This window comes from Lepus europaeus, chromosome X, assembly GCF_033115175.1.
Source record: "Lepus europaeus isolate LE1 chromosome X, mLepTim1.pri, whole genome shotgun sequence".
In the NCBI taxonomy this organism is placed as follows: domain Eukaryota; kingdom Metazoa; phylum Chordata; class Mammalia; order Lagomorpha; family Leporidae; genus Lepus; species Lepus europaeus.
The window spans coordinates 126,725,407-126,750,145 of record NC_084850.1 but is presented as its reverse complement, the minus strand read 5'-3'; the positions used below and the strand labels follow the sequence as shown (position 1 = coordinate 126,750,145).

Genomic DNA, 24,739 nt, shown 5'->3' with positions numbered 1-24,739 from the left:
AAAATCAGAATTTTTCAGTGATTGGGCTTGCTACTTCCCACATGCAAAAATCATTATTTCTCTTATTTGCATTGACATACCAGCCAATGATGTTAATCATCTTCAAAGATTTCCTTTGTTCTTGAAGTCTGCTGGGCTATCCCAGCACCATTTTACAGAATAGGTTTTGCAGTAAATCTGTAAAGTCTGCCAGACAAAACAAAACAAGTGGGTGGGGCTGAGAGGTGCTTGAGAAGACGCCTGAGGCCCTGGGGAAACCAGAAGGCAAGTCAGTGTTGACTTATGTTGTGACATAAATGAGGGCCACAGAGACTGAGTTATCAGAGTGCGGATTTAGGGAAGGCAGAGGTCTCTGGGTGTAGGAAGAGAAGGCAAGGGAGAAGGAGCCTGTATGTGAATAAACTATTATGCTTTATGTAAGCTGTGGGCAGTGGTCTGAATTCTTTTTGCCTCTTTTTGTTTACATTTGGAATGACAAGCAGTGGCTTACAGATAAAGAGCTTTGCAAAAAACAATGTAAAATGCTTCAATTTTAATGAGTTTGATAGCCATTCTAAGGCCTAAGAATGGCCAGGAAGGATCCTGTGAAAGCAAGTTGCTTAGAGAGAAGTATCTGGAAGCATTCAGGCCCATTTTAATAAGCACATACTTTATAAAAATGTCTCAAAGAGAATAGGGGCACAATTACTTTCACATTCGCCACAGGAGTCCATAAATTCAAAAACTTGCTAAAGATCTCCTTGGCTTGCAGAATGGTTATTAATTTATTTTAAGCCATACTCAAGGATCAATTTTCCTATGCATTATCCCTGATAAATATTTTCCTCGGACACATTGAGTGTTTCACTCCTCCTCTGGGTGTCTCCCGTTGTCTCTATGTGCTGGCCAGGGTATGGAGAGGAAGCCTTTTATTGCCCTTTGTGTAATCATCTGTAAATACCTGTCTTCCTAGCAATATGTTCAAGCTGCCGGGATGCACAGAACTAAGAAAATGGATTTTTAGAGAAACCTCCCTTTAAGTGTATCTCAATCTCATTTCATGGAGAAAAGACATGACTGTCCTAGAACTCTCAACTTTCTGATCTGTGCACCCTATTGCATGCCTGTCCATCATTTTATTCTCTGCTGCTCTCATACCCCTGTTTCATGCCCATGGTGAGTCATCCCATGGAGTCTCTGGATTGCTTCTCTCCCTTGGCTCTCTCAGGGACCACCATGGCTTTCTCTCTGGTAAGTTCAGCCTCTTCCTTCTACTGGATCCTTCCCATTGGTATTTAAACACAGTCACAGCTCAAGTGTTCAGCAGCAACAACAAACAAATGCACACAATGTAGCCTCCAAACCTGCAGACCCCTCCTTTACCTTGAGTCCACTTCTGTCCTAGCTTTGCTTTCCCTCTTTCATGGGCAAACTCCTTGACCCAGCTGTCCAGAACTTGCCGTCTCCACTTCTCATGCCCTCCCCACCCACTGCAGTCTGGCTTCCATCTCCAACCTGCTTTCTCTTCCAACAACCACAGTCTTGGAGCGTGGCAGCAGCATTTACTGCACTGCCTGTGCCTGAAGCCCAGGAATTTGTCTCTCTCTGATTTCCTCAGCTGCCCACATGAAATGAATCTCCTTGTCCCATTCCTATGGTCACTGAATTTCTGAGATCAGTTTACTGCGTTCCATCATTGTTACCCTCTTCTATCCTTGCTTGTTCTGTGTGGAGGTGATGGTCTGGTTGATGTGTGCTGCTGTGTGATGAGGTCATGGGGACATACGGATGCCACTGATTGCAGTGGCCAAAGATCTGGTCCCTGGAGTTGGCCTTGTTGTTTTCATATGCTCTTTATGTGAGTTTTCTATTGGAAGTAGTGATGTCAGTATCTCTCAGCTGGTTCCCTTCCGATTCTCTAGCATTTTCCTTTCATTTACAGGGGGAGCATCTGTTGCTCACAACGGTCACTTCAGCTCATGGTCATCAGAGCCCAGCTCTGACCCTTGTGAGCTGAATGAGCCTGAGTAGATCATCGACTCTCCTGACACCTCATTTCCTTATCTGTAAAATAAATGGCTTCCCCTAGTGCGGAGGGTCTCACCCCTGGCTGCACATCAGAATCCCCTGGGAGCTTTATAAATGCCCACAGTCCAGGCTGGACCTTAGGCCAGTGATGTCAGTCTTCTGACACCTGGGCCTCGTTTTTTTTTTTTTTTTCTTGATTTTTTTTTTTTGGTCAGACTGCTTTTAAAAAAGCTCCCCCCAAAGATCTCAATGTATAGACAAAGCTGAGAACCACTGACTTAGTGCTTTTTAAAGACCTTTGCTCTGCCATCAGTTTGTGTTTTTATCCTGCTCCAATCCAAAGTTGAAGTTTCTCTTCTTCTAATGTTTTTACTAAGTTGAGAAGAAATAGCTGTGAAGCTCCTCCCACCCCCTTCCATCTGCTGTTTGTTCTTATTTACATACGATGGAACCCAGCCCACTGATTTACAGCTCTGGTTCCCTTACAACTGTTATTGAACTGAAAACATAGCTAAAAACTTATTAAACAGAAAAAAATTATTTTGAGCTTCATGCTCACAATTCATTATAGAACAAAGGAAACATTTAAACTTCTTCCCTTCTAGAATTTATGCTAAAGATTGATTTACATAATCTCAAATGTAAAGTTTACTTCTATGCCCAAACCCAGTATTTATTCTTTCCTGGGTGTCCCATTACAAAAGCCAAAATAGAGGCAGTAATTTGGCTTAGTAGTTAAGATGCCTCTTGGGACACCCACATCCTGTATTGGAGTGCTAGGTTCAAGTCCCAGCTTCACTCCTAATTCCTACTTCCTGATAATGTGCACCCTGGGAGGCAGCAGTTGATGGCTCAAGTGATCACGTCCCTGCCACCCATGTGGGAGACTCAGATTGAGTTCCAGGCTCCTGGCGTTGGTCTTTGCCAGCCCCATCTGTTGTGGACATTGCAGGAGTGAACCAGCAGATGGGAGATCTTTGTATCTCTCAGTGTCCTTTTAAAACAAAACTGATTTTTTTAAAAAAAGCCAAAGCATCACTGTAGGGCAGTGGGATTCCATAAACAGGCAGGAAGGACCTCCTCACACTGCCGCATCTTCTGATTAGGTGTCCACATCTCTTTTCTTCCAGTTCTCTCTGCTGGCCTAAAGATCCAGGCAGCAAAGCCTCAGCATGGGGTTGGCCTCGCTGTTCACATGCTTTCAAACAAGTCTTGCAGAAGATGTCCCTGCATAAGTTCACTTTAGACCTTACCATTTTAGATTTGAGTTAACAAAACTTTTTTGAGCTGCAAGGGAGTGGGGAGGAGAGTAGGAAAGTGATAGAGAACAGCCAAGCATTTGGTTTAACTGCTGGTGCTCAATTTGGAAGGAATTGGGGTCCTGACATAAGTCTGATTCATCTTGGAAAAGTGTCTCTTGGGGTACTGGCTCTTCCTGCTTGTTCTGTTTAACCAGCACATTGCAGTGTTCCTTCATGATGTTCTACAATGCCTCTCTGAAGTACACAGCCTTTGCTTGTTTCTCCCAGGCCCTTATTCAACCATTGAAATTAGTTGCTACTGTGCTTAGGATGGACCCATTTAATTGCTACAGACAGGTTCTTAGTCACAGCCTACAATGCTTTCCTTTCCCCCGTACAATCCTTTTTTAGCTAGACCATCAAATTATTCTCCTGGATAGAAATGGCTCCTTATCTTTTAGCGGTGGGTAGAAGAGTGTTGTCTTAGGATAAGAAATGCTCCCAGAGCATGGAGTCAAGGTGAAAGAATCTCTTTCTCACCACACTGACCATTGTATAACTTCTCATTCAAGCCAATATGGTCGCAGAAAAAAAATCTCATCTGAAGCTTCTTTGCTTTGACTCTGCATCTTTGGATATCTTTTTGTAGATGGAGGAATTGATTGAAGGTGTTCGCTGGGCCTTTATTGACATGCTGGAGAAAGAAAATGAGTGGATGGATGCAGGGACAAAAAGGAAAGCCAAAGAAAAGGTAAGGGTTCCTTTTGATTAAAAAATAGACTTTGGGTTTAATAGATTTTTATGCTTGACATTGACTGTGTAGTTGATTTTTATATTGACTGAGCTGTTGACTCTGAATGACCCCAGAGTTAGGTGTCTGCTTTTGGACGAATACATAGATTTCATCACCAGCAAGTAAGAGAAAAATAAGATCTGACTGCTGCTTTCTCGAACTGCATTTTCTGACACCTTGTAATTCAGCCCTTCCTCCTCTCCTAATTGCGATCCGTAAGAGCACCATGGCTTGCTGCCTAGTGAATTTTGCCTTAAACTATCATTGGATACTGCAGAATGCAGAGCAGTGGGGAGCCACGAGGAGCAGCTGGCAAATGAGCCCTCAAGACACAAAGAAGAAGAAAAACCCATATTGGCCATGTGTCCTGCTCTGGGCGCGATGTATGCAAATGTCTTGGGGCAAATCCTTTCCTGTAACCACACAGATTGACTTCCCTCATGTTGCACAAATGACCTCACTGGCATGGCTGTGAAACGCAGATCAGATTCATGATAGAGCGTTGTGTTGGAATTCAAAAGTCTTTCCTAACAGAAGTGGACATGGGCAGGGCCTTGTAAAGTTTTCTGAAACTGTGCAACAAGATAGGGAAATAAATGAATAAATATCAACTATGCTGTTTAAAAATAAAGAATGGGGTGTCCATCTTGAATTCCAGGTGCTCTGATGGAGCTAAGCTCAAGTGGGTAAGACACATCTGGTACATACACCCTTAGTGGAGGCCACTCTGCAGCTAGGAGACTAATCAGGAGCATTTCTTTAGAGAGGTGTTTCTGAAACACCTTTATGCTGAGAGTGATCACCTAGAGTACCCCCGGCACGCTCTAGCTTTGTAGTCCCCTCCCCCCAAGCAAGATCTGGTCTATGGGTCTTGGGTGCACATTTGTGAATTTTTCCAGTCTCTTGGGTGATTGCCCTCACTAGGTAGGCCCTGGGAAGGCTGCTTGGCATCATACCGAGTTACACAAGCACGGAGACTTTTGCCTTCTGGTTAACAAACACAGAGGGCAACACTCTGGGAATGCCAAGCCTTGTTGAAATGAGAATGTGCAAGGATGTTTTCTAGAACTGTAATCCTCACGAGTTGGATAAACATTGCCTTAGATCTTTTTGTCAATAGACGTGAAAAGGCTGTTGAGTGTTGATACTGAAGGAAGAACTTGGGTGGTGGTGGGGGGGAGGAGTGTTGGAAGAAGACAAAGGGTAAGTTTGATTTTTTTTCCCCTCTCAAAAATCTGTCAGAGCTGTCTTAAGTCATGGAAGGCACAAGCTGATGGAGGCACGAGCCCACGGGCTGTGATGGGAAGCTCTCCAGATGGTAGATGGAACTTTGGGCAGCAACATATTGCTGCTTTGTAAGGCTTCAGTGATGTGCTGAGCTAGCCTGTGCTATCTGGAACAGAGTGTGCCGTGCACTAGGAAGGCGGACACTCAGCATATCGGGGGCCTTCCTCTTAGCCTAACCCCTCAAAGGTTGCAGGGCTATGTGGATGAATTAGCACAGGGCCACCGGTGTGGAGGGTGGGGGGCGAGTGTGTGTGTGGCAAATGCATGGCTACCAAGGTAGTGTTCAGGGAAGTGCAGTTCTCTGAGAAGGCTGGATTGAGACGGCCCCAGGGCAATCTTGTGAGCTGCACAAGTGAGTGGGTGCTTTCCCGTTGGTCCATGGGCCCCGTGGGTCCTTCTTGTGGGAGGCTCTTCTCAATCCTAATATTAGACGTGTTCCTGTTTGCTCTCTGAGTTGCTCTCCAGTCTTCTATTTTATTTCAATGAGCGCTGTCAGTTCTTCTTCTTCTTTTTTTTTGTTTTGACAGGCAGAGTGGATAGTGAGAGAGACAGAGAGAAAGGTCTTCCTTTTTGCCGTTGGTTCACCTTCCAATGGCCGCTGCGGTCAGCGCATCGTGCTGATCCGAAGCCAGGAGCTAGTTTTTCTTCTAAAAGTACTCTTTGAACATGCTGCTTGCTTTGAGCTGAGTTCAACCTGCCAGGAGCTTTGCTAGTTCCTCGACAGGTACATATATCAAAGGCAATTGTCCTATTGGATCTCACCAAGTTCCCTGAGTATATCTTGTATTGCAGAGTTCAGAGAAGTTCCTTTAATGAAAGGCAAGAAAGAGGGATGTTGCCCAAGACTTTCCAGCAGTCTGGGAGGCCGGTCTGGCCCCAGCCCCTGGAAGATGCAGATTTTCTCTAAATTAAATGAACCTGCAGTTCTGGAAGTAACCTCTGGGTGGAGCTCGTAGTACTCACAAAGAACCCTGCAAGCGGAAGGCTTTTCTGCAGCCTGCGCTGAGGTTGTTTTTGAAAATTTATTTTTTTTTTTTTTTGCCCTTTTTTTCTCTGCTGTCCTCAATTTGATTGCCTTTTAATAGTCAACAAGAAAGGCGAGGCGCTGCTTTATAATGCCTTGGATCTTACATGGAAATCTCTAACCATCTCAGGGCTTTGTGTTTCTGATACTGAGTAGCCCCTGCATTAAGAAAGGATTTGCTCGCATTTGAAGTGGAGGTGAATAATTCGCTTTCTCTTCCTGGTATGACTTGGCACTGTCTTTGGGCATGTGTTGTATGCAGTATATCACGCAGGCGGAAGATTTTTCATCAATAATAGTGCCCACAGTGGGCCAGTGCTGAGTCACTTGGCAACCCACTGGGAAAGCTGGGAGAATGTTCCGCTTTGTGGCAGGCAGAAGCTTTTCTTCCCCTCACCGTGGAGCCCTGGCCTGCAGCTAATTGAGGGGAAGTGCCTCCTAAGAGCCGTCGACCTTGGGGTTGCATGTGACCCGCCTCTTGGACTGGGCAGGTCTTGGTCCCCGCAGTGGTCTGAGGCCTGACGCCTGGGCTTTTGTGGCAGTGACCGCATCTCAATATGGGAGCGTGTGCGTGTAGTTTAATCGTGCTCCTCTCTGGGGGTGATCACTGCTTCAGTAAGAGTAAATTTGTTCCCTGTGTCTCTCTGCCCTTTCCTACTCCCTGCCCTTATCGCTTAAGAGGCCATGGGTGGCCCTTGTGTTGTGAAACCGGGGATGAATGTTTCCAGTGGAAATGTGGTATCGGGAAATAAACACCAGTTTTTGTTTAGGGCTCTGTGAGCCCAGCAAGAATGTGCTCTCATTGTAAACAAGCAGCAAAGGACAGGAGGCCTGCTATTTTTTTCCCGTTGTCATAGCTATTAAGTGAGTGTGAGGCGATGCAAACATGTTTTGGGGGGTGTCTTTGGGAGGATTTGCCCTTGGCAGAGCGGCAGAGGAGGATCTCAAGGTCACTACGCTGTGATTCCGAGGTCTGGCAGGAGAGGGACTCGGCACCACCTTCAGCCACCCTGGCCGGCTGTGGGTCAGATGGCGAGGAGAAGCTTCCTGGGCTCAGCTCATCTCCAGCTGGATTCAATTTCGTAGCCAAAGGCTTCCTCCCTTCTGCAATATTTATTTGTGCTCTTTGCACCCAAGACCTAAAAGTGTTAGGACACACGTAGAGAAAAACACCAGGGTGAAACTCACAGGAAGGTAGCAGCCTAAGGAAGCTTAAGGAAGTGACCTTCACTTTGGCCACAGCAGGGGCACAGAGCTCTGTGGCACGGTCCCAACTCCACAGGTCTGTGAGTGCCATGCATAGGCTTTGAGGGAGGTGGGAAAAGTGGAGAAGAGGGAGGTGTAGCTCGCCTCTTTGACTTTGCCTGTAAGCTCTGTCTGTGCTGGGTATTGGATTTCCCCAGGTGTGCACTTGGTACCTGCACTGAGCACATCCTGAGCCCAGAGGTTCTCGAGGGGTGGTTCTCAAGGTGAGGTCAGCCCAGCAGGGAACTTGACAGAGATACAAATTCTCAGCCTCACCCTATCATCTGTGCTCTGGGGCTGGGGCCTGCGTTCCTTCCCGCCTCACTGCACACCTGTGTCTTTTCCCGATGCAGGCTCCTACAGAGTGCCCAAGAGCTTTCTCTCTCCTGTAGATCCTGCGTTGCCACCCACACCAAGGGCCTGACGTGTGAGGTTGTTAGCACACCTCCCGCAGCCTCCCTCAGTGGACAGTGGGTGGGAATTGAGGTGGCCCTGTCCCAGCGCCCTCATGTCTGCAGGCTGTGTCTCACTGGACCCCCAGAGCTTCCCCAGTGGGCTTGAGCTGCCCGGGCTTCCTTGCGTTAAGCCGCAGTGCAGTGTGCTGTGTGTGCATGCTGGCCTTACTTCCGCAAGCTCCATTGCAAATATTTCCAACAGGAAGTGCCAGGGGTGGGATCCGGAGGTGCTCAGTGGCTATTGCTTTTCTGCAGGGGCCTCACCCTCCTAGCACGGCACAGGAGCGCAGGGACCTTGGGAGAAGTGTTCGTCAAGGTGCTGCAGGCTCAGGAGCTGAGGGAGGCGGCCCAGGAGGCTACACGGAGGCCCCGCACTCTGCCCTTTGCTCTCTTCCCCTGTCCATCTCCAGGCACGATCCGTGCTTCCTCACCCGCCAGTCTCAACAACTCGGCGTCCAACTGTCCCTCGCACGCACTTCTGCTGCACTGTGTGCATTCATTTGAAATCGTTGTGTAGAAGAAAGGGCTTTTGTCGCGCAGTCGGCTGCCCTTCCCCATTACAGGGCCAGCGTATCTGCATCACTGCTCAAGAATGCAATCGCTCTGCTGCCTGAATCCACCCCTGGGCTTGCCAGAGGCACTAGGGCACAAAACAGCACAGAAACCGCCCCCTCCAGCTCCCACGTGCCCGTCCTGAGCTTACACCCACTCTCAGGCCCCCTCTCCCTGCCTCTGTGTCTCTCAGTCTCTTTTGCACACACACAGACCAAGGGAATGGACTTCATTATACTGGTGTCTTCTTTCTCTCACTGGCTTGAACAGGGTGTCAAACACAAAGGTTAGGAAGACACACTAGAGACAGCCTGCCTAGGGTCCAGCCAACGTGCGCCCCTTATTAGCTGCGTGACCCTTTGGGGGATTTCTGGATGTCTCTCACCCCCAGTTTCTGCATCTGCACATGGGGAGATGCGTGCCTACCTCAGTGACCCGAGGACTAAAGGAGTCACTGCACCTACAGTACCTAGCAGAGCTCCTGGAGCAGGAAATGGGTGCTCCAAGCTGTCCACACCTGTTACCAGCAACTGTCCTGTGGGATGAGGAGGCTTCGGCTGGAGCAGCCGGTGCCAGGGTGACTGAGGGAGTGAGGCTCAGTTTGCATTGTCTGCATCATTTACTAGGGTTTGCTCTTGGTTAGGAAGGTGGGGAAGGGAAGTGGGTGGGCCTGGGAGCCTGCTACCTCTCAGCTGCTGCAGGTGCAGCTCTGCCTGTGTGTCCCCCATTGCCCCAGGGCCGTCCCTGCTGGGGACAAGATGGTAAGGTGGTTGCTTTTCTCTGTGGATCTGGGATTTTCTGGGTTTGAGCCGATTCAGTACTGCCTTTGTGATATTTTCAGCACCAAACATGTCCCGCAGGCATGTTATACATGTCCTAGCCCCTCCCCTCCCACCTCCAAGTTTGGGATTGAGTAGAGTATAAAGTGGGGCCTGAGAATATGCATTGCTGGCAAGTTCTCAGGTGCTGGTGCTGTAGGGCTGGTGCCACATGAGAACTTTGAGTGAGTTCAGCTGGAAATCCCTGGACCCTGAGGCTGTGTTTCTAGAACTGGCTAATGCTTCTTAAGTGACCAGCTTGTCTCACCCTTTGTGAGTCCTCAGGTCAGCCTGTCTCACAGGCGGGCGCCCGGAGTGATGATGGGGTCCCTCAGAACTCACCCAGGCCACTGACTGCATTGCTCCTCCCTCTGCAAAGAGCCTGTCTTCAGAGAGATGCAAAGGCTCCTTCCTGGTCACTTCCACATCTGGCCCTCATAACTATGCAGGATAAGTCTCTCACCTAAAAGCCCTGCCAGTGTTTGAAGATCTTCAAATGCTTTTCTGTTTCAAATGAAACAACTCTAGTGTTCCTCATGTTAAATTAACAGACATTATATGCCAGACTAGATGTTCTGAACACTTTACAAATATGAACTATGTCAATGCCATAATACCCTAGGGAGGTAGGTACAATTATTTCTTTTAATGGATGACAAAACTCAAGCACACAGAGAGCAAGCCAGGGTGCCCAAGGTCACCCAGCTCGCCCAGGGGAAGAGCTGGGACACTATCCCTGGAAGTCTCATTTCACAAGGGTGTGTTTTTGGGAACCAGTGTTGTAGTGCAGCAGGTTAAACCACTGCTTGTGATCCTGACATTGCCTAAGAGTGTCAGTTGGAGTCCCAACTGCCACACTTCTGATCCAACTTCCTGCTAATACACCTGAGAAGGCAGTAGATGATAATTCAAGTACTTGGGCCCCTGCCATCTATGTGGGAAACCTGGATGCAGTTCCTGGCAACTCCTGGCTTTGGCCTGGCCCAAACCTGGCAGTTGTAGCTGTTTGGGGAGTGAACCAGCAAATGGAAGACCTCTTTCTTATTCTGTCACTCTTTGAAATCTTTCAGTCAGTTCACGATGCCAGTGGGTCACCAAATGTGGTCCTCAGATCAGAAGCACTGGTGCATTATGTGGGAACTAGGTAGAAACACAGGTTCTTGGCCCCACCTGAGACATGTAGAATCAGAAACTATGGGAGGGGCCCCAGGAATTTGCATTTTAATAAGGCCTCCAGGTGACTGTGATGTGCTGAGTGTGAGAGCCAGTGCTGAACATTGTGCTTCTGATGCCTCATCCTGTTGGCTGCTTTCCAGTTTCCAACATCTTTTGTTTTTAAATTTTTAATAGCTCAAGCTCAAGCAGAACATGATATTCTAGGGGTAGTTCAACTCACACAGCACAGTGAGAATATTATTACTGCCTTTGTTTTGCATACAAATTATATTAAAATATCCAAAGTTTGTATTATGGCCATCTTTTCCCCTCAGCCAAGTCACTGTTGGCTCATAACAAATTTATACTGAGTTAATTTCTAGGTTTGACTTTTTATTTCCATAGGAACTGCTGTTAAGCACTGTTGCTCCAGTCTTAAACTTGGCATTTTTGTTTTTAAAAAACCTTCATCCCAGAACTTCATGTTTGTTCCTATTGGAATGCATTTAGTTGTTTGGGCTCATGGCTGTAGATCAAAAACTATTTCTGGATCTTCTGCATGTTTATTATTTTTAATAAAATTCTATGCTCATTAAAGAAACTCTGGAAAGTAAAGTACACAGGTAGAAGGAATAATGTCATTGCTAGTTCCATCACCCATACATAATTATTGCTAACATTTGTTTAATACTTTTTTTCCCCCACGGTATGTAAGCTTTAGAAGGCATTCTTGGATGCTGCTGTGTATATCAATTTGATTCTTTCCTTTTTCTCTTAACATATTGTAAGCATTTCTCCTATTAATATGTTTTATTGTAAAAGAATATTCACTATTATCAGATATAGTTGTATGGTAGATTAAACATTTCTCTCATTGAGTATTTAGGTTGTGCTATTATAAATACTGCTGTAATGAGCATCTCTTGTGAAATGTTTTTCCTCAAGTCTAGGATTAATTCCTTAGAATGACATCTCATATGACCTTTAAAAATCTCAAGTCTGTCATTCATGGTGTCAGTTACTGCTTCTACCTCTTTTCTGAGAATTTGATATGTTTTCTTTGTGGCTTTATTATTTTTCTGGGTTATTAATGAGCATACTCACAAAATGGAACTGGAATTGACCCATTTACTCATCCTTTAGGGACACCCATCTAGATTGGTTATGGAACAAAAATATTCATGGAGAAGCTGCTCTGTGAGTAGGTCCTTTGTTAGAGGCTAATCAGTTCATCAGCCAATAGCTTTTCAGTACAGTTCTCCTTTGAACAAACTCCAGGCAATTCTCATCCAGTTTGTCCCTGCAAGAAAATCATGGGTGTTTAGCAATGTTTAATATCCAATTGCATTGTACTTAGGACATTCCTTGACTTATCAATCTGTTGTTCTATAAACAAAGTAAAAATATAAGAAAATGAGCAAACTTTCTGTGAGTGCCCATTCTGTCTAAGATTCTATGTTTTCCTAAGTAGAGATTACATCAATCTGCAGATATAGCTATCTATCCAGATATCCAAACCAGAGCTCTCACTCCACCTCCCCACCTGCCTGTAAGCAAATGTCTTTTTTTCCTTCCAAACACCTTTCAAATCTTTCTCAACCTTTTTTCTTATTTTTAAAAATTGATATCAAGAGGCCGGCGCCGCGGCTCAATAGGCTAATCCTCCGCCTTGCGGTGCCGGCACACCGGGTTCTAGTCCCAGTCAGGGCACCGATCCTGTCCTGGTTGCCCCTCTTCCAGGCCAGCTCTCTGCTGTGGCCCGGGAGTGCAGTGGAGGATGGCCCAAGTCGTTGGGCCCTGCACCCCATGGGAGACCAGGAGAAGCACCTGGCTCCTGGCTTCGGATCAGTGCGGTGCGCCGGCCGCAGCGCGCCAACCGCGGTGGCCATTGGAGGGTGAACCAAGGGCAAAAAGGAAGACCTTTCTCTCTGTCTCTCTCTCTCACTGTCCACTCTGCCTGTCAAAAAAAAATAGCATTAAAAAAATTGATATCAAGTCCACATAGCATAAAAAACCTATTTTAAAATGAACAATTCAGTGGCATTTAGTACATTCTTTTTTTTTTTTTTTGACAGGCAGAGTGGATAGTGAGAGAGACAGAGAGAAAAGTCTTCCTTTTTGCCATTGGTTCACCCTCCAATGGCCGCTGTGGCCAGCGCATCGTGCTGATCCGAAGCCAGGAGCCAGGTGCTTCTCCTGGTCTCCCTTGCAGCTGCAGGGCCCAAGGACTTGGGCCATCCTCCACTGCCTTCCCGGGCCATAGCAGAGAGCTGGCCTGGAAGAGGGGCAACCGGGATAGAGTCCGGCGCCCCAACCGAGACTAGAACCCGGTGTGCCGGTGCCGCAAGGCGGAGGATTAGCCTGTTAAGCCACGGCGCCGGCTGCATTTAGTACATTCTATAAAGCAGTCACTTTAAAACATATTTATTTGAAAGGCAGAGTTCCAGACACCCCCCCCACCCCCACACACACACAAGAGGGAGAGAGAGTGAGACTGAGAGAAACCTATCATCTACTGGTCCATTTCCTAATTGATTGCAACAGCCAGGGCTTGGCCAGGCTGAAGCCAGGAGCCAGGAACTCCAAGTCTCTCATATGGGTGGCAGAGTCCCAAGGACTTGGGCCATTTTCTGCTACCTTTTCAGGTACATTAGCCAAACACTAGCTATGGGGCCTTAAGCAAGTGACACTTTTTGGAGGCCTTAACTTTACCCTCATAAGAAATGGAAATAAATATGCCATTATTTTACTGATTGGGGAGACCAAACATGTAATGGTTGGACGATTAACATAGCAGAGAGGAGGCCGGTGCTGTGGCATAGCAGGTAAAGCCACCGCCTGCAGAGCTGGCGTTCCATATGGACACTGGTTCAAGACCCGAATGCTCCACTCCCGATCCAGTTCCCTGCTATGGCCTGGGAAAGCAGTAGAAGATGGCCCAGATCCTTGGGCCCCTGCACCCTCGTGGGAGACCTGGAAGAAGCTCCTGGCTCCTGGCTTCGGATTGGTGCAGCTCTGGCTGTTGTGGCCATCTAGGGAGTGAACCAGGAAAACCTCTCTCTCTCTCTCTCCCTCTCTCTCCCTCTCCTCCTTTCTGTGTGTAACTGTGACTTTCAAGTAAAATAAATAAATCTTTAAAAAAAAAAGATGGCAGAGTAAGGAGGGAGCTTCCTGCTCTAGTCTTGGAGAAGATAGTTTTAAAAAAAATGGAGAGAGTGCAGAGGGAACTCGACACAAATTAGAGGGACACAGCAGATCTATGTGGAGGGTGTGGGCATGCACAAATCAGGACCTCAGCAGCTGAGAGGCTCCACAGCAGCTTTGGAGAGAAGTGAGACCAGACTGCAGCAGCCCAACCCACTGGTGATAAAGCTGCAGGAAGAGCCTGGGGGAAATCTGGCTTGGAGCCCTGTGGGGATAGTGTACCTGCCAAACTAAAGGAAGAAAAAAAGGGAGGGAGGCATGTTTCTCTCTCCTGATCACCCTGCAATGGTGTCCTATAACAAGCTGATAGAGAGCAGGTGCCATTTTGGACATACATAACAGCCGTGCCAGCACGTGTCTGAGCCCAGCAACCGGCCAAGCAGAGACTCCTGAGTCTGGTGGGGAGAACTGATGGGGGCTGGGTGCTCATGACTGTGGGAGGCTTATGTGCAAGGAATGTGAAAACACCAAGACTGTGTGGGAAGGCACAGGGTGTGGCTGGGACTTTGGGCAGTAACTGTGGGAGGCTCCACATGCTTAGTGCTCCCTGGTTACCTGGTGAGGGACATTGCTGAGGGAATCAGAGTTGACATTGAGGGCTGCACAAATCCTTCGTGTGGTCCTTGTGGCAGAGTAGAAGAATAATATAATCACTGGGGCTAGTGCCCAGGCACTGGTCTTCTTTGAGGAGAAAATGAGCTGAGTCTATAGCAACAGAAAAACCTCACCTCTGATTAAAAAAAAAAAGAGAGAGAGAGAGAGAGATTTACAATGCCCAACCTGGATGTCACCTTAACACTCCCTTCACCCTGGAGCACTGAACAGAGCTCCCTGGCCACAACTACCACATGCCTCTAGGTATTCCCTGAAAGCAGGCACTCTACTAATCCACACAGACATAGTCCAAAATTAAAACCCGCCGTAGCAAAAAAAAAAAAAAAAAAAAGAAGAAACCAATGAATATCTACACAAACGCTGAATAATAAATGCACCAATTCAAGAAACAAGAATAAGAGACACAACATGCCCCCAAAAGAGCATAACACTTCAAAACTAGACTGTGAAGATGAAGAATTTAAAGAAATGCCAGAAATGGAATTCAAAGATTGATTGTAAGATTACATAAAAGTAATCAGAAGCAAATGTACAAACTAATGAAATCCGTACATGATATGAAAGAAAATTTCTCCCATGAAATTGAGATCTTAAAGAAAAAGTAAAATCTTGGAAATGAAGAATTAATAGAACAAATAAAAAATGCAGTGGAAAGCCTTAACAACAGAATTGGAGAAGCAGAAGAAAGAATATCTGACTTAAAAGACAGATTGCAGGAAATTCTACAGTCAGACAAAAAACAAGAAGAGGAAATTAGAAAGCTGAAAAACACTTTTGGCAATCTACAGGATATTATCAAACGACCCAACATACAGGTTCTAGGAGTTCCTGAAGGTGTGGAAAGAGAAAAAGGATTAGAAGGCCTTTTTTAGTAAAATGATAACAGAAAATTTCCCCAATTTGGAGAAACAATGGGGCATCCAAGTATAGGAAGCACATAGAATTCCTAAATAGACATGACCAGAAAAGATCTTCACCACAACACATTTTAATCAAACTCTCAACAGTAAAACACAAAAAATTCTAAAATGTCCAAGAGGGAAATGCCAGATTACCTTCAGAGGATCTCCAACGGGACTCACAGCGGAACTCTCATCAGAAACCCTACAAGCTAGGAGAGAATGGCGAGATACGTTCCAAGTTCTAAGTGAAAAAAATTGTCAACCGAGAATACTGTACCCTGCAATGCTCTCATTTATGAATGTAGGTGAAATAAAGACCTTTCATAACAAACAGAAATCAAAAGAATTTGTCACCACCCATCCAGCCTTGCAAAAGATGCTCAAGGATGTGCTGCATACAGAAACATGGTCATCACTACAAAATATGGTAAAGGAAGAAAATAGATGCAGAGAAAGCATTTGATAAGATAAAACACCCTTTCATGATGAAAACTCTAAGCAAGTTGGATACAGAAGGAACATTCCTTAAAACAGTCAAACCAATTTGTGACGAACCCACAGCTAGCATTCTATTGAATGGGGAAAAGTTGGAAGCATTCCCACTGAGATCTAGAATCAGACAAGGATGTCCAATATCACCATTACTATTCAATATAGTCCTGGAAGTTTTTGCCAGAGCCATTAAGTAAGAAAAAGAAATCAAAGGGATACAAATTGGGAAGGAAGAAGTCAAACTATCCCTCTTTGCAGATGACATGATTCTATATATAAGGGATCCAAAAGATTCCACTAAGCCCTTGGCAGCTCATGTAAAGAACCTTGGGTGATCACTGACGTCATAAGAGTGTCAGTTGTTAAATCAACAACAGTAGTCACTGTGCACTTGCTCCCCATGTTGGACCTCTGTCCTCAAGGAGTTATACTATGAGAATTAATGGTAGAACTTGTCTTCAAACTGTACTTTATACTTTGTGTGTCTGGGTGCAAATAGTTGAAATCTCTACTTGGTGTAGAGTTGGTCTTCTGTATATAAAGTCAATTGAAAATGAATCTTAATGGAAAATGGAATGGGAGAGGGAGTGGGAGGTGGGATGGCAGTGGGGGTGGGAGGGCAGGAATAAATACTATATCCCTAAAAGCTGTACATATGAAAAATTTGTATTCATTAAACCTTGAAAAAAAGAGACTATTGGAACTCATAGAAGAGTTTGGTAAAGTTGCAAATATAAAATCAATACACAAAAATCAACAACCTTTGAATACACAGACAATGCCATGGCTGAGAAAGAACTTCTGAGATTGATCCCATATACCTTGGAATAAATTTAACTAAGGATGTCAAAGATCTCTATAATGAGAATTACAAAACATTAGAGAAAGACATCGAAGAAGGTACAAAAAAATGGAAAAATCTTCCACGTTCATGAATTGGAAGAATCAATATCATCAAAATGTCCATTCTTCCAAAAGCAATCTACAGATTCACTGTGATACCAATCAAAATAACAAAGACATTCTTCTCAGATCTAGAAAACATGATGCTGAAATTCAAATGGATACAAAGATACAAAGGAGACCTCAATACCTAAAGCTATCTTATACAACCAAAACAAAGCCTGAGGCATCACAATACCATATTTCAAGACATACTACACAGTAGCTATAATCAAAACAGCCTGGTACTGTTAAAAAAAAGATAGATAGACCAATGGAACAGAATAGAAATGCCAGAAATCAATCCAAGCATCTACAACCAACTTATATTTGGCCAAGGAGCTAAAATCAATCCGTGGAGCAAGGACAGTCTCTTCAACAAATGGTGCTGGGAAAACTGGATTTTCACATGCAGAAGTGTGGAACAAGACTCCTACTTTATACCTTACACAAAAAATCCATTCAAAATGGATTAAAGACCTAAATCTATGACCTGACACCATCAAATTATTAGAGAATGTTGGGGAAACTCTGCAAGACATTGGCACAGGCAAAGAGTTCATGGAAAAGCCCCCACAGGCACAGGCAGTCAAAGCCAAAATCAACAAATGGGATTACATCAAATTGAGAAGCTTCTATACTGCAAAAGAAACACTCAGGAAAGTGAAGTGGCAACTGACAGAATGGGAGAAATTATTTGCAAGCTATTCAACTGATAAATGATTAATAACCAGAATATATAAAGAGATCAAGAAACTCCACAACAACAAAACCAACAACCCAGTGAAGAGATGGGCAAAGGACTTAAACAGACATTTTTCAAAAGAGAAAATCCAAATGGCCAAATCCCATCATTTACAACAAAATGGGTGAATCTGGAATACATCATATTTAGTGAAATAAGCTAGTCCCAAAGGGACAAATTTGGTATGTTCTCCCTGACCTGTGATAACTAATGGAGCACCTAAAATGCAATCTGTAGAAGTGAAATTGAGACTTTGAGAAGCAAGGAATTGAACAATCCTTGTCTTGACTGTTGAGAAACAGTTTTGTTTTATGTTTTTTTTTTAAGATTTATTTATTTGAAAGTCAGAGTTACACACACAGACACACACACACTCAGAGGTCTTCTATCTGTTGGTCCACTCTCCAATTGGCCGCAGTGGCTGGAGCTGTGTCTATCCGAAGCCAGGAGCCAGGAGCTTCCTCTGGGTGAGCTGGATGGAAAGTGGAGCAGCCATGACTCGAACTGGTGCTCATGTGGGATTATGGCACTGCAGGCAGTGGCTTTATCTGTTATGCCACAGCGCCACTCCCTTATGTTTTATTTTATACTATTTGTTCTACTCTTTACTTAACATAGTTTTACATGTGTATAAAGTCAATTGAAAATAATTTCAGTAAAAAATAAGAGTGGGATGAAGAGGGGTTGTGAATATGTGCAGGAGGGTGGGCATGGTCTGAAGAATCACCATGTTGCTATAGTTGTAATTATGAAGTGTATGAAGTTTATAACTGTAAAACTGTATAGTTTTGCATATATTCCTATGGACTTACTTCTAAGGGTACAGTTTAAAAACTTGCCATGGGACCGCAAATCCCCTTAGGTTGGGTGGTAAAAATACCATCTTAAGTGTTAAAGTGATAGGATTAAGCATCTTGTAATAATAGAATCAAATAGGAGAGAATGTTCCAGCATGGGAAGCAGTCCACACAGCAGACTTATAGCATGAAAGTCGCTTCAAATAGTACTCTGACCTCAGAATCTCCCCTTTAAGGCATTCTAGTCTGGCTGAAAAGCCCACAAGAGCATTTCAGGCATGGAAAACTAAGACACAGAGCAAAAAATATCCTACATGAAGGATCTCAGTGGGTGAGACCCCAGTGGAAAGAAGTGACCATCAAAGAAGGAGGTACTTTTCTCTGAAGGGAGAAGAGAACTCCCACTCTGCTGATGCTCTTGTCTAAATACTGATGGAGTTTGTGGATTCAAAAGGCTTCCATAGCCTAGGCAGCTTATGTCAAGAGCCTCGGGTGATCACTGATGTCATACATTAGAGTGTTAATTGTTAAATTAACAACAAGAGTCACTGTGCACTAACTTCCCATGCAGGACCTCTGTCCTTAAAGAGTTGTATTATAACTATATCTAAGTGTTCCCAAAAGATGTATCATTCTTGGGTGCTTCATTAATTAAGTTTCTAAAAAAAAGTGAAATTATCTTCAAGATTCAATGACTTTGAACAGCTCTTGTCTGGACTGTTGAAGGACAGTTTTTTTTTTTTTAGTTTAGTTTTTTTTATTGTACAAATTGTTAAACTGTTTACTTAAATATGAAGTTGGTCTTCTGTGTATAAAGTTAATCGAAAGTGAGTCTTAGTGGAGAATGGGACTGGGAATGGGAGAGGGAGGAGGAGGAGGTGTAGGTGAGTGGGTGGGAGGGCAGGTATGGTGGGAAGAATCACTATATTCTTAAAGTTGTACTTATGAAATGCATATAGTCTGTATTACTTAAATAAAAGGTTTCTTTCCGGGGGAGGGGGGACCCATAATGTACATACAGTGGCTAGCAGAGAGTAAATGCCAAATACAAGGGAACTTCAAAAAATATGTAGAAAGTATAATTAACAGCGAAGTTTATTGTGGTGTGAAAAGTTGAATGCTTGCATGGTTTTGTCATAGTGCACATATCACATGGACTTCTTGAAGTATCCTCATATTAGTTGGCACGTTCATGTTTCTCATGTTTCCTCTTCTTTCTTACTCATCAAATAATGTTAATGCTCCATTGTCAGTATCCTAAAACTGGGGACAAAAAGGTGATGTCAGTTACATTACTTTCTCTGAGGTAGGTACAAAATGGAAATTGATTACCTTATTATTTTTTTTTTCCGGGCCTGGCTCCCCCACCCCACCCCCGGTACAGGGAGTGGGGACCTGGGAGCTGGCGAAGAGGGGGGTGGGCTGAGGGGAGATTGGCCCTGGGGCTGTTGGGAGAAGTTTCAGGGACTCCCTCCGCACCCCGGCGGTGTCACCACTTTCTCAGCCCCTCTCACTACTGAAGCCTGATTACCTTAAACCTGTTAAATATTTTAAAAAATTTTTTAGAAATTAAGAAATAATCTTATCATTATGATCAATTATGAACTGAAACTGATCAGTTGGACTAGTGAGATGGCATTGGTACATGCCACCTTGATGAGATTGAATTGGAATCCCCTGGCATGTTTCTAACTGGATTTGGACTGGCTCAGCCCCAACTGTTGCAGCCATTTGTGGAGTCAAACAGTGGATGGAAGATCTCCGTCTCTTCTAACTCTTTCAAATAAATAAATCTCTTAAAAATTAAAATAAAACTTAGCAGAGATTGCTTAAAAATTAAAGAACATAGGATATAATTTTAAATGTAAAGATGCATTGTAACAAGTGTATAATTTCTGGGCTTGGAAATGGCACAGTGCAATAGTAACTCAAGAACCTGCACTCTGAAAATAATAATTTTATAAACTTAAATATTTTAAAGATTTATTTATTTATTTAGAAGTCAGAGTTACAAAGAGGGAGGGAGAGACAGAAATCTTCCATCTGCTGATTCATTTCCTAGATGGCTGTAATGGCTGGGAATGGGCCAGGCCAAACCCAGGAGCCAGGAACCACTGTCTCCAGTGGGTGGCAGGAGCACAATCACGTGGGCTTCCCAGGCCACCAGCAGGGAGCCGGAGTGGAGGTGAAGCAGCTGAGACACAAACCAGTGCCCATATGGGATGCTGGCATTGCAGGCAGCTGCTTTACGCGCTATGCCGCAACAGCGGCACCCCCAGACTTAAATCTTTTAAAAGAGATTATGTTCTTATAAAATGTATTTCAGTTTTACTGCTGACTTTTCAAAATAAAGTATTAACTGTAAAAAAATAAAAGAAATTAAGAAATAAACCCAAAAATGTTCACAACAACCTCCATATCCTGATCACTGGATTCAGTGGGTGGTGAGATTTTTTTTTTGAATTGTTTTGGTGTTCCTGGGTGGGCCTAATGGTGGTAAGGTTTTGCTATTGTTATTTCATGTTCTTCCCCCACCCTTAGTTGTTCTTATAATTGAGAGTTTTTCTATGATGCTCTTTTTTTTGAAATTTATTTGAAAGAGTGCAAGAGAAGAAGAGACAGAGAGAAAGAGATCTTTCTTCCACAGATTTACTTCCCAAATGGCCACAGTAGTCCAAGCCAGGTTAGGCTAAAGCCAAAGCCAGGAGCCAAGAATTCCATTTGTGCCTCCTATGTGGATAGCAGAGGTCCAAGCACTTGGGCCATCTGCTGCTTTTCAAGGCACATTAGCAGGGAGCTGGATCAGATTTGGAGCAGCGTGGAGTTGAACCCGTGCTCTGATAGGGGATGCCAGTGACACAAGTAGTGACTTAACCTGCTATTCCACAAAACCAGCCTCTGTTTGAGAATTTTCAGGTTAATTCTAACTGTAATGATAGTGGCATTGTTTTACTATAAATATTTCACCATGTGTCTCCAACAGATTAAGAAAAACTAACGACAATACCATTAACATACCCAACAATATTAATAACTTTCCATTAATTAATATCCTCTGTGCAATTTTCTGTAATTATCTAAAAATGTTTGCTCTTAAAAATGGTTGTTTTGATTATTATACAAACAAGGCTTGCATATTTCACTTAATAGGTGTATCTTTTAAAGGACTTTAAATTTTAAGAACACCGCTTCTCACACTTATTACTGAAATTCATTCATTAAAGAAATTGGAACTTTTCTGTGGTAGAATTTTTTACAATTTTGTTTTGGGTGATTATATCCTGGTGCTGTCTTTCAACATGTTCTGTCCTTCCCATTTTTTGTTAATTGGTAGTTAAATCTAGAGCTTTTATTAGGTCCAGTTTAAATTTTCTGGGCAACAGGACGTCACAGGTGGTGCTAAATGCTTCTCATTGTATCCCATCAGGAGGCTTGTGATGCCAGGTCACTCCACTTCCAGTGGGAAGGATAATTCATGAGTTCATGTGTTGTTAATATGATCCTTCCATCTTTACTTCCTCATCAACCCTTCATTTCATGCAGTGGTCCTCTTTCTTGACTATACATTAGAACCACATGGAGAGCTTAAAAAAAAAAAAAAAAAACTCCTCATGCTCAAGCCACATCCCAGACCAATTACATCAGACTCTTTGGGAGTGGACACTCAGCATTTTCTAAAGTTACCTGGACGCTACAAATGTATAGCTGGGCTTTAAAACCACTGACATAGTTGCTTTATTGATCACTGAGAATACTGCATAGGTATGCAGGTACTTGAAAAAGTTCACAGACACAGTGGACATGTGGTGCACTGGGTTAAGGTCCCCAGTTGAGATACCCACATCCTTTATTGGAACTGCTGGTTTGAGTCCCAGCCCCTCTGCTTCCGATCCACCTGCCTGCTAAGGCATCCTGGGACGCAACAGATGATGGCTCAAGTACTTGGGCCACTGTCACTCATGTAGGAGGCCTGTATGGAGTTTAGACTCCTGGCTGCTGCCTGGCCCAATCCTGGCTATTGTGGGCATTTGAGAGAAGAAACTAGCTGTTGGAAAATTAATCTCTCTCTCTCTCTCTCTCTGCATTTCAACTAGAGGAAAATAAGCATTAAAGTATTTTTGAAAAATGGGATTAAAAGAAAAGCTTATTTTGTTGCAAAAATTTTTTGAAATGCATGTGTAGTTTCATCATAAAATTAATTTTCCATGAACTATTTGAAGCACCATTGTACTCGATTCCATAGGGGTTGTAACTGTTGATTTTCAAATTCTGTCATCTTTCTGCATTTGTTAGCTGGAACTGGTCTATGAAAAAGGATTTTCCCTCATTAACCACTTGATTACCCTGACATATAGTTTCTGCAGGAAAGGCAGCATAAAAGTCTCTGTTTATTAATTTTCATGAGTTGGTACCCTAGCACCTCCAGTGGTATGAAAGCAGTTTTTTCAGTGTCATTGTAAGCTCAGGGAATTTTATTTATTTGATGTGTTTAAATTCATTGCAATTAATATTCTTTTTGAAGCTCAAGTTGTCTCAGCTTGGCTAACTTGAGGCTCTTCCTTTAGGGAATTTTTGGCATGATCCCAGTTGTTTTTGACAGTGTCTTTGCTTCCTGGCATGACACAATATCCTCTTTAATATTTGACTTTTGTTTAATCACAAACTGTTTTGAACAATTTATAAATCACTGCCTTCATTAGCTCTTCTACCAGTGAGCAATGTATCGATTTTTTCTCACAGGAGAGTAGAGGCTTCTTACCAACTTGAAATACAGTGCTTCAGTAATAAGTAAACGTATTTCATAGATGTTGATGTGGATTATCTTTTGTAAGGGACACCATCACATATCAGTGGACATGCCGTGAGACACTATGGTTTTTGAAAACTTCTACAGTGTTGCAATATTTATCATCCAGAATATAAATATAACTAAGTTATCATTTCTTAAATTAAAAAATACTGGTGTTGAGGAGTACAACTGGTTTGAAAAATGTGAAACAATGGAAGTACATAAAAACAGGAAACCTGTAATAGCACACATGTAAGAATTTTAACAATATCAGCAAGCAGTAAATTTAAACATGAACTGTAAAACTGTTGGGCTTTTAAGTGCATACTAGAGATTACTTTAGGTTGAGGGATGGGTTGGTGTAGGACTTTGAAAGCAGTTGGGAATTACCATGGCAGCTTCAGGATGAAATTTTCAGAGGCTCAAAGCAGAGCGATGCTTTCTGAGGCATAATGGAGAATATTTATTGCTTTGATTTGTGGGATGATGTGGAGGTTTAATACCTGTCTCTACTTTGTTGTTCAAATCCAAACTGAATGTTAGGGGTTCACTTAAAAATATATGTTTCATTTAGTTTAGTAGGAAGAATCGGTTTTTATTCTTAACTTCATAAGAAGAGTCTGTTGGGAACATTGGCGTTGTCTGCGTGTAGTTTGTGATGTGCCTTCTCTTCAGCCCAAGACGAAGCTAATAGCCACGATGTGTCTGCTTATCTGTGATCTCCGGGGCTACGTCTGGTGCTGTCAGCTGCTCCCTTGTTATCTGGCTGCTGTACATGAATGTCAGTTCCATTAATAACCCCTGGGCCAGACAGGCAGATAGTGGAAAATGGTTGAAGAGAGAAAAATTGTATTTAACCTGGTCTTCTGAGTTGTCATTTTCTAGACCCTAGCATAGCTGGGTAAAGGCGGGCTGAGGGCGTGACAGCAAATCCATTTCTGACAGGATTTCACATAGGAACCAGAGAAAGAGCCTGACACTAAGCAAAGAAAGAGTGAAACTGTGGGGGAAGAACAAGGTCAAGATTTGGGCTTGGCAAAGTTGGAGGAAGCAGGGCTAGGAAGAAATGGCATGACCAAAGTTTTCTGATAGAGGTGCTGGCGATTTTGCAAAATAAATTTCATTTTCATTTTCATTTTCAATATTGCTATATTTTGAGTGTCCCCAGAAGACCCATGTATTTTGGGCTTGGTCCCAAAAGTCTTTTTATTAATGGTTAATGAATTAATGGTAATTGTTAATGCTCTAATGATCTAGAGGGCATCTGGGAGGTGACCCTAGCTGGAGGTCTTTAGGTCAGTAGAGGCTTGCCCTTGGAAGGTGGTTCTCAGGAGAGTGTTGGTTATTTAGGCTGAGTTTGGTGTATCGCCATCTGTTTTTTTAATGATTTATTTATTTTTCTAGAGTTACACAGAGAGAGAAGGAGAGGCAGAGAGAGAGAGAAAGAGAGAGAGAGAGAAGGAGGGAGAGAGGGAGAGGGAGAGAGGTCTTCCATCCACTGGTTCACTCCCCAACTGGCCGCAATGGTCAGAACTGCACTGATCTGAAGCCAGGAGCCAGGAGCTTCCTCCTGGTCTCCTACATGGGTGCAGGGGCCCAAGGACTTGGGCCATCTTCTACTGCTTTCCCAGGCCACAGCAGAGAGCTAGACTGAAAGAGGAGCAGCCAGGACTAGA

The 24,739-nt window shown here is 43.8% G+C and overlaps 1 protein-coding gene across 1 annotated transcript in view; it reads left to right on the top strand.

The window, feature by feature from the left end:
- The window catches only part of PHEX (phosphate regulating endopeptidase X-linked), a 223,848-nt gene that overhangs the window by 87,191 nt on the left and 111,918 nt on the right, over positions 1-24,739 (top strand). The window contains exon 12 of the mRNA XM_062183402.1: positions 3,898-3,999. Coding sequence (XP_062039386.1) covers positions 3,898-3,999 — 102 coding nt within the window. The remainder of the gene's footprint in view (positions 1-3,897; positions 4,000-24,739) is intronic.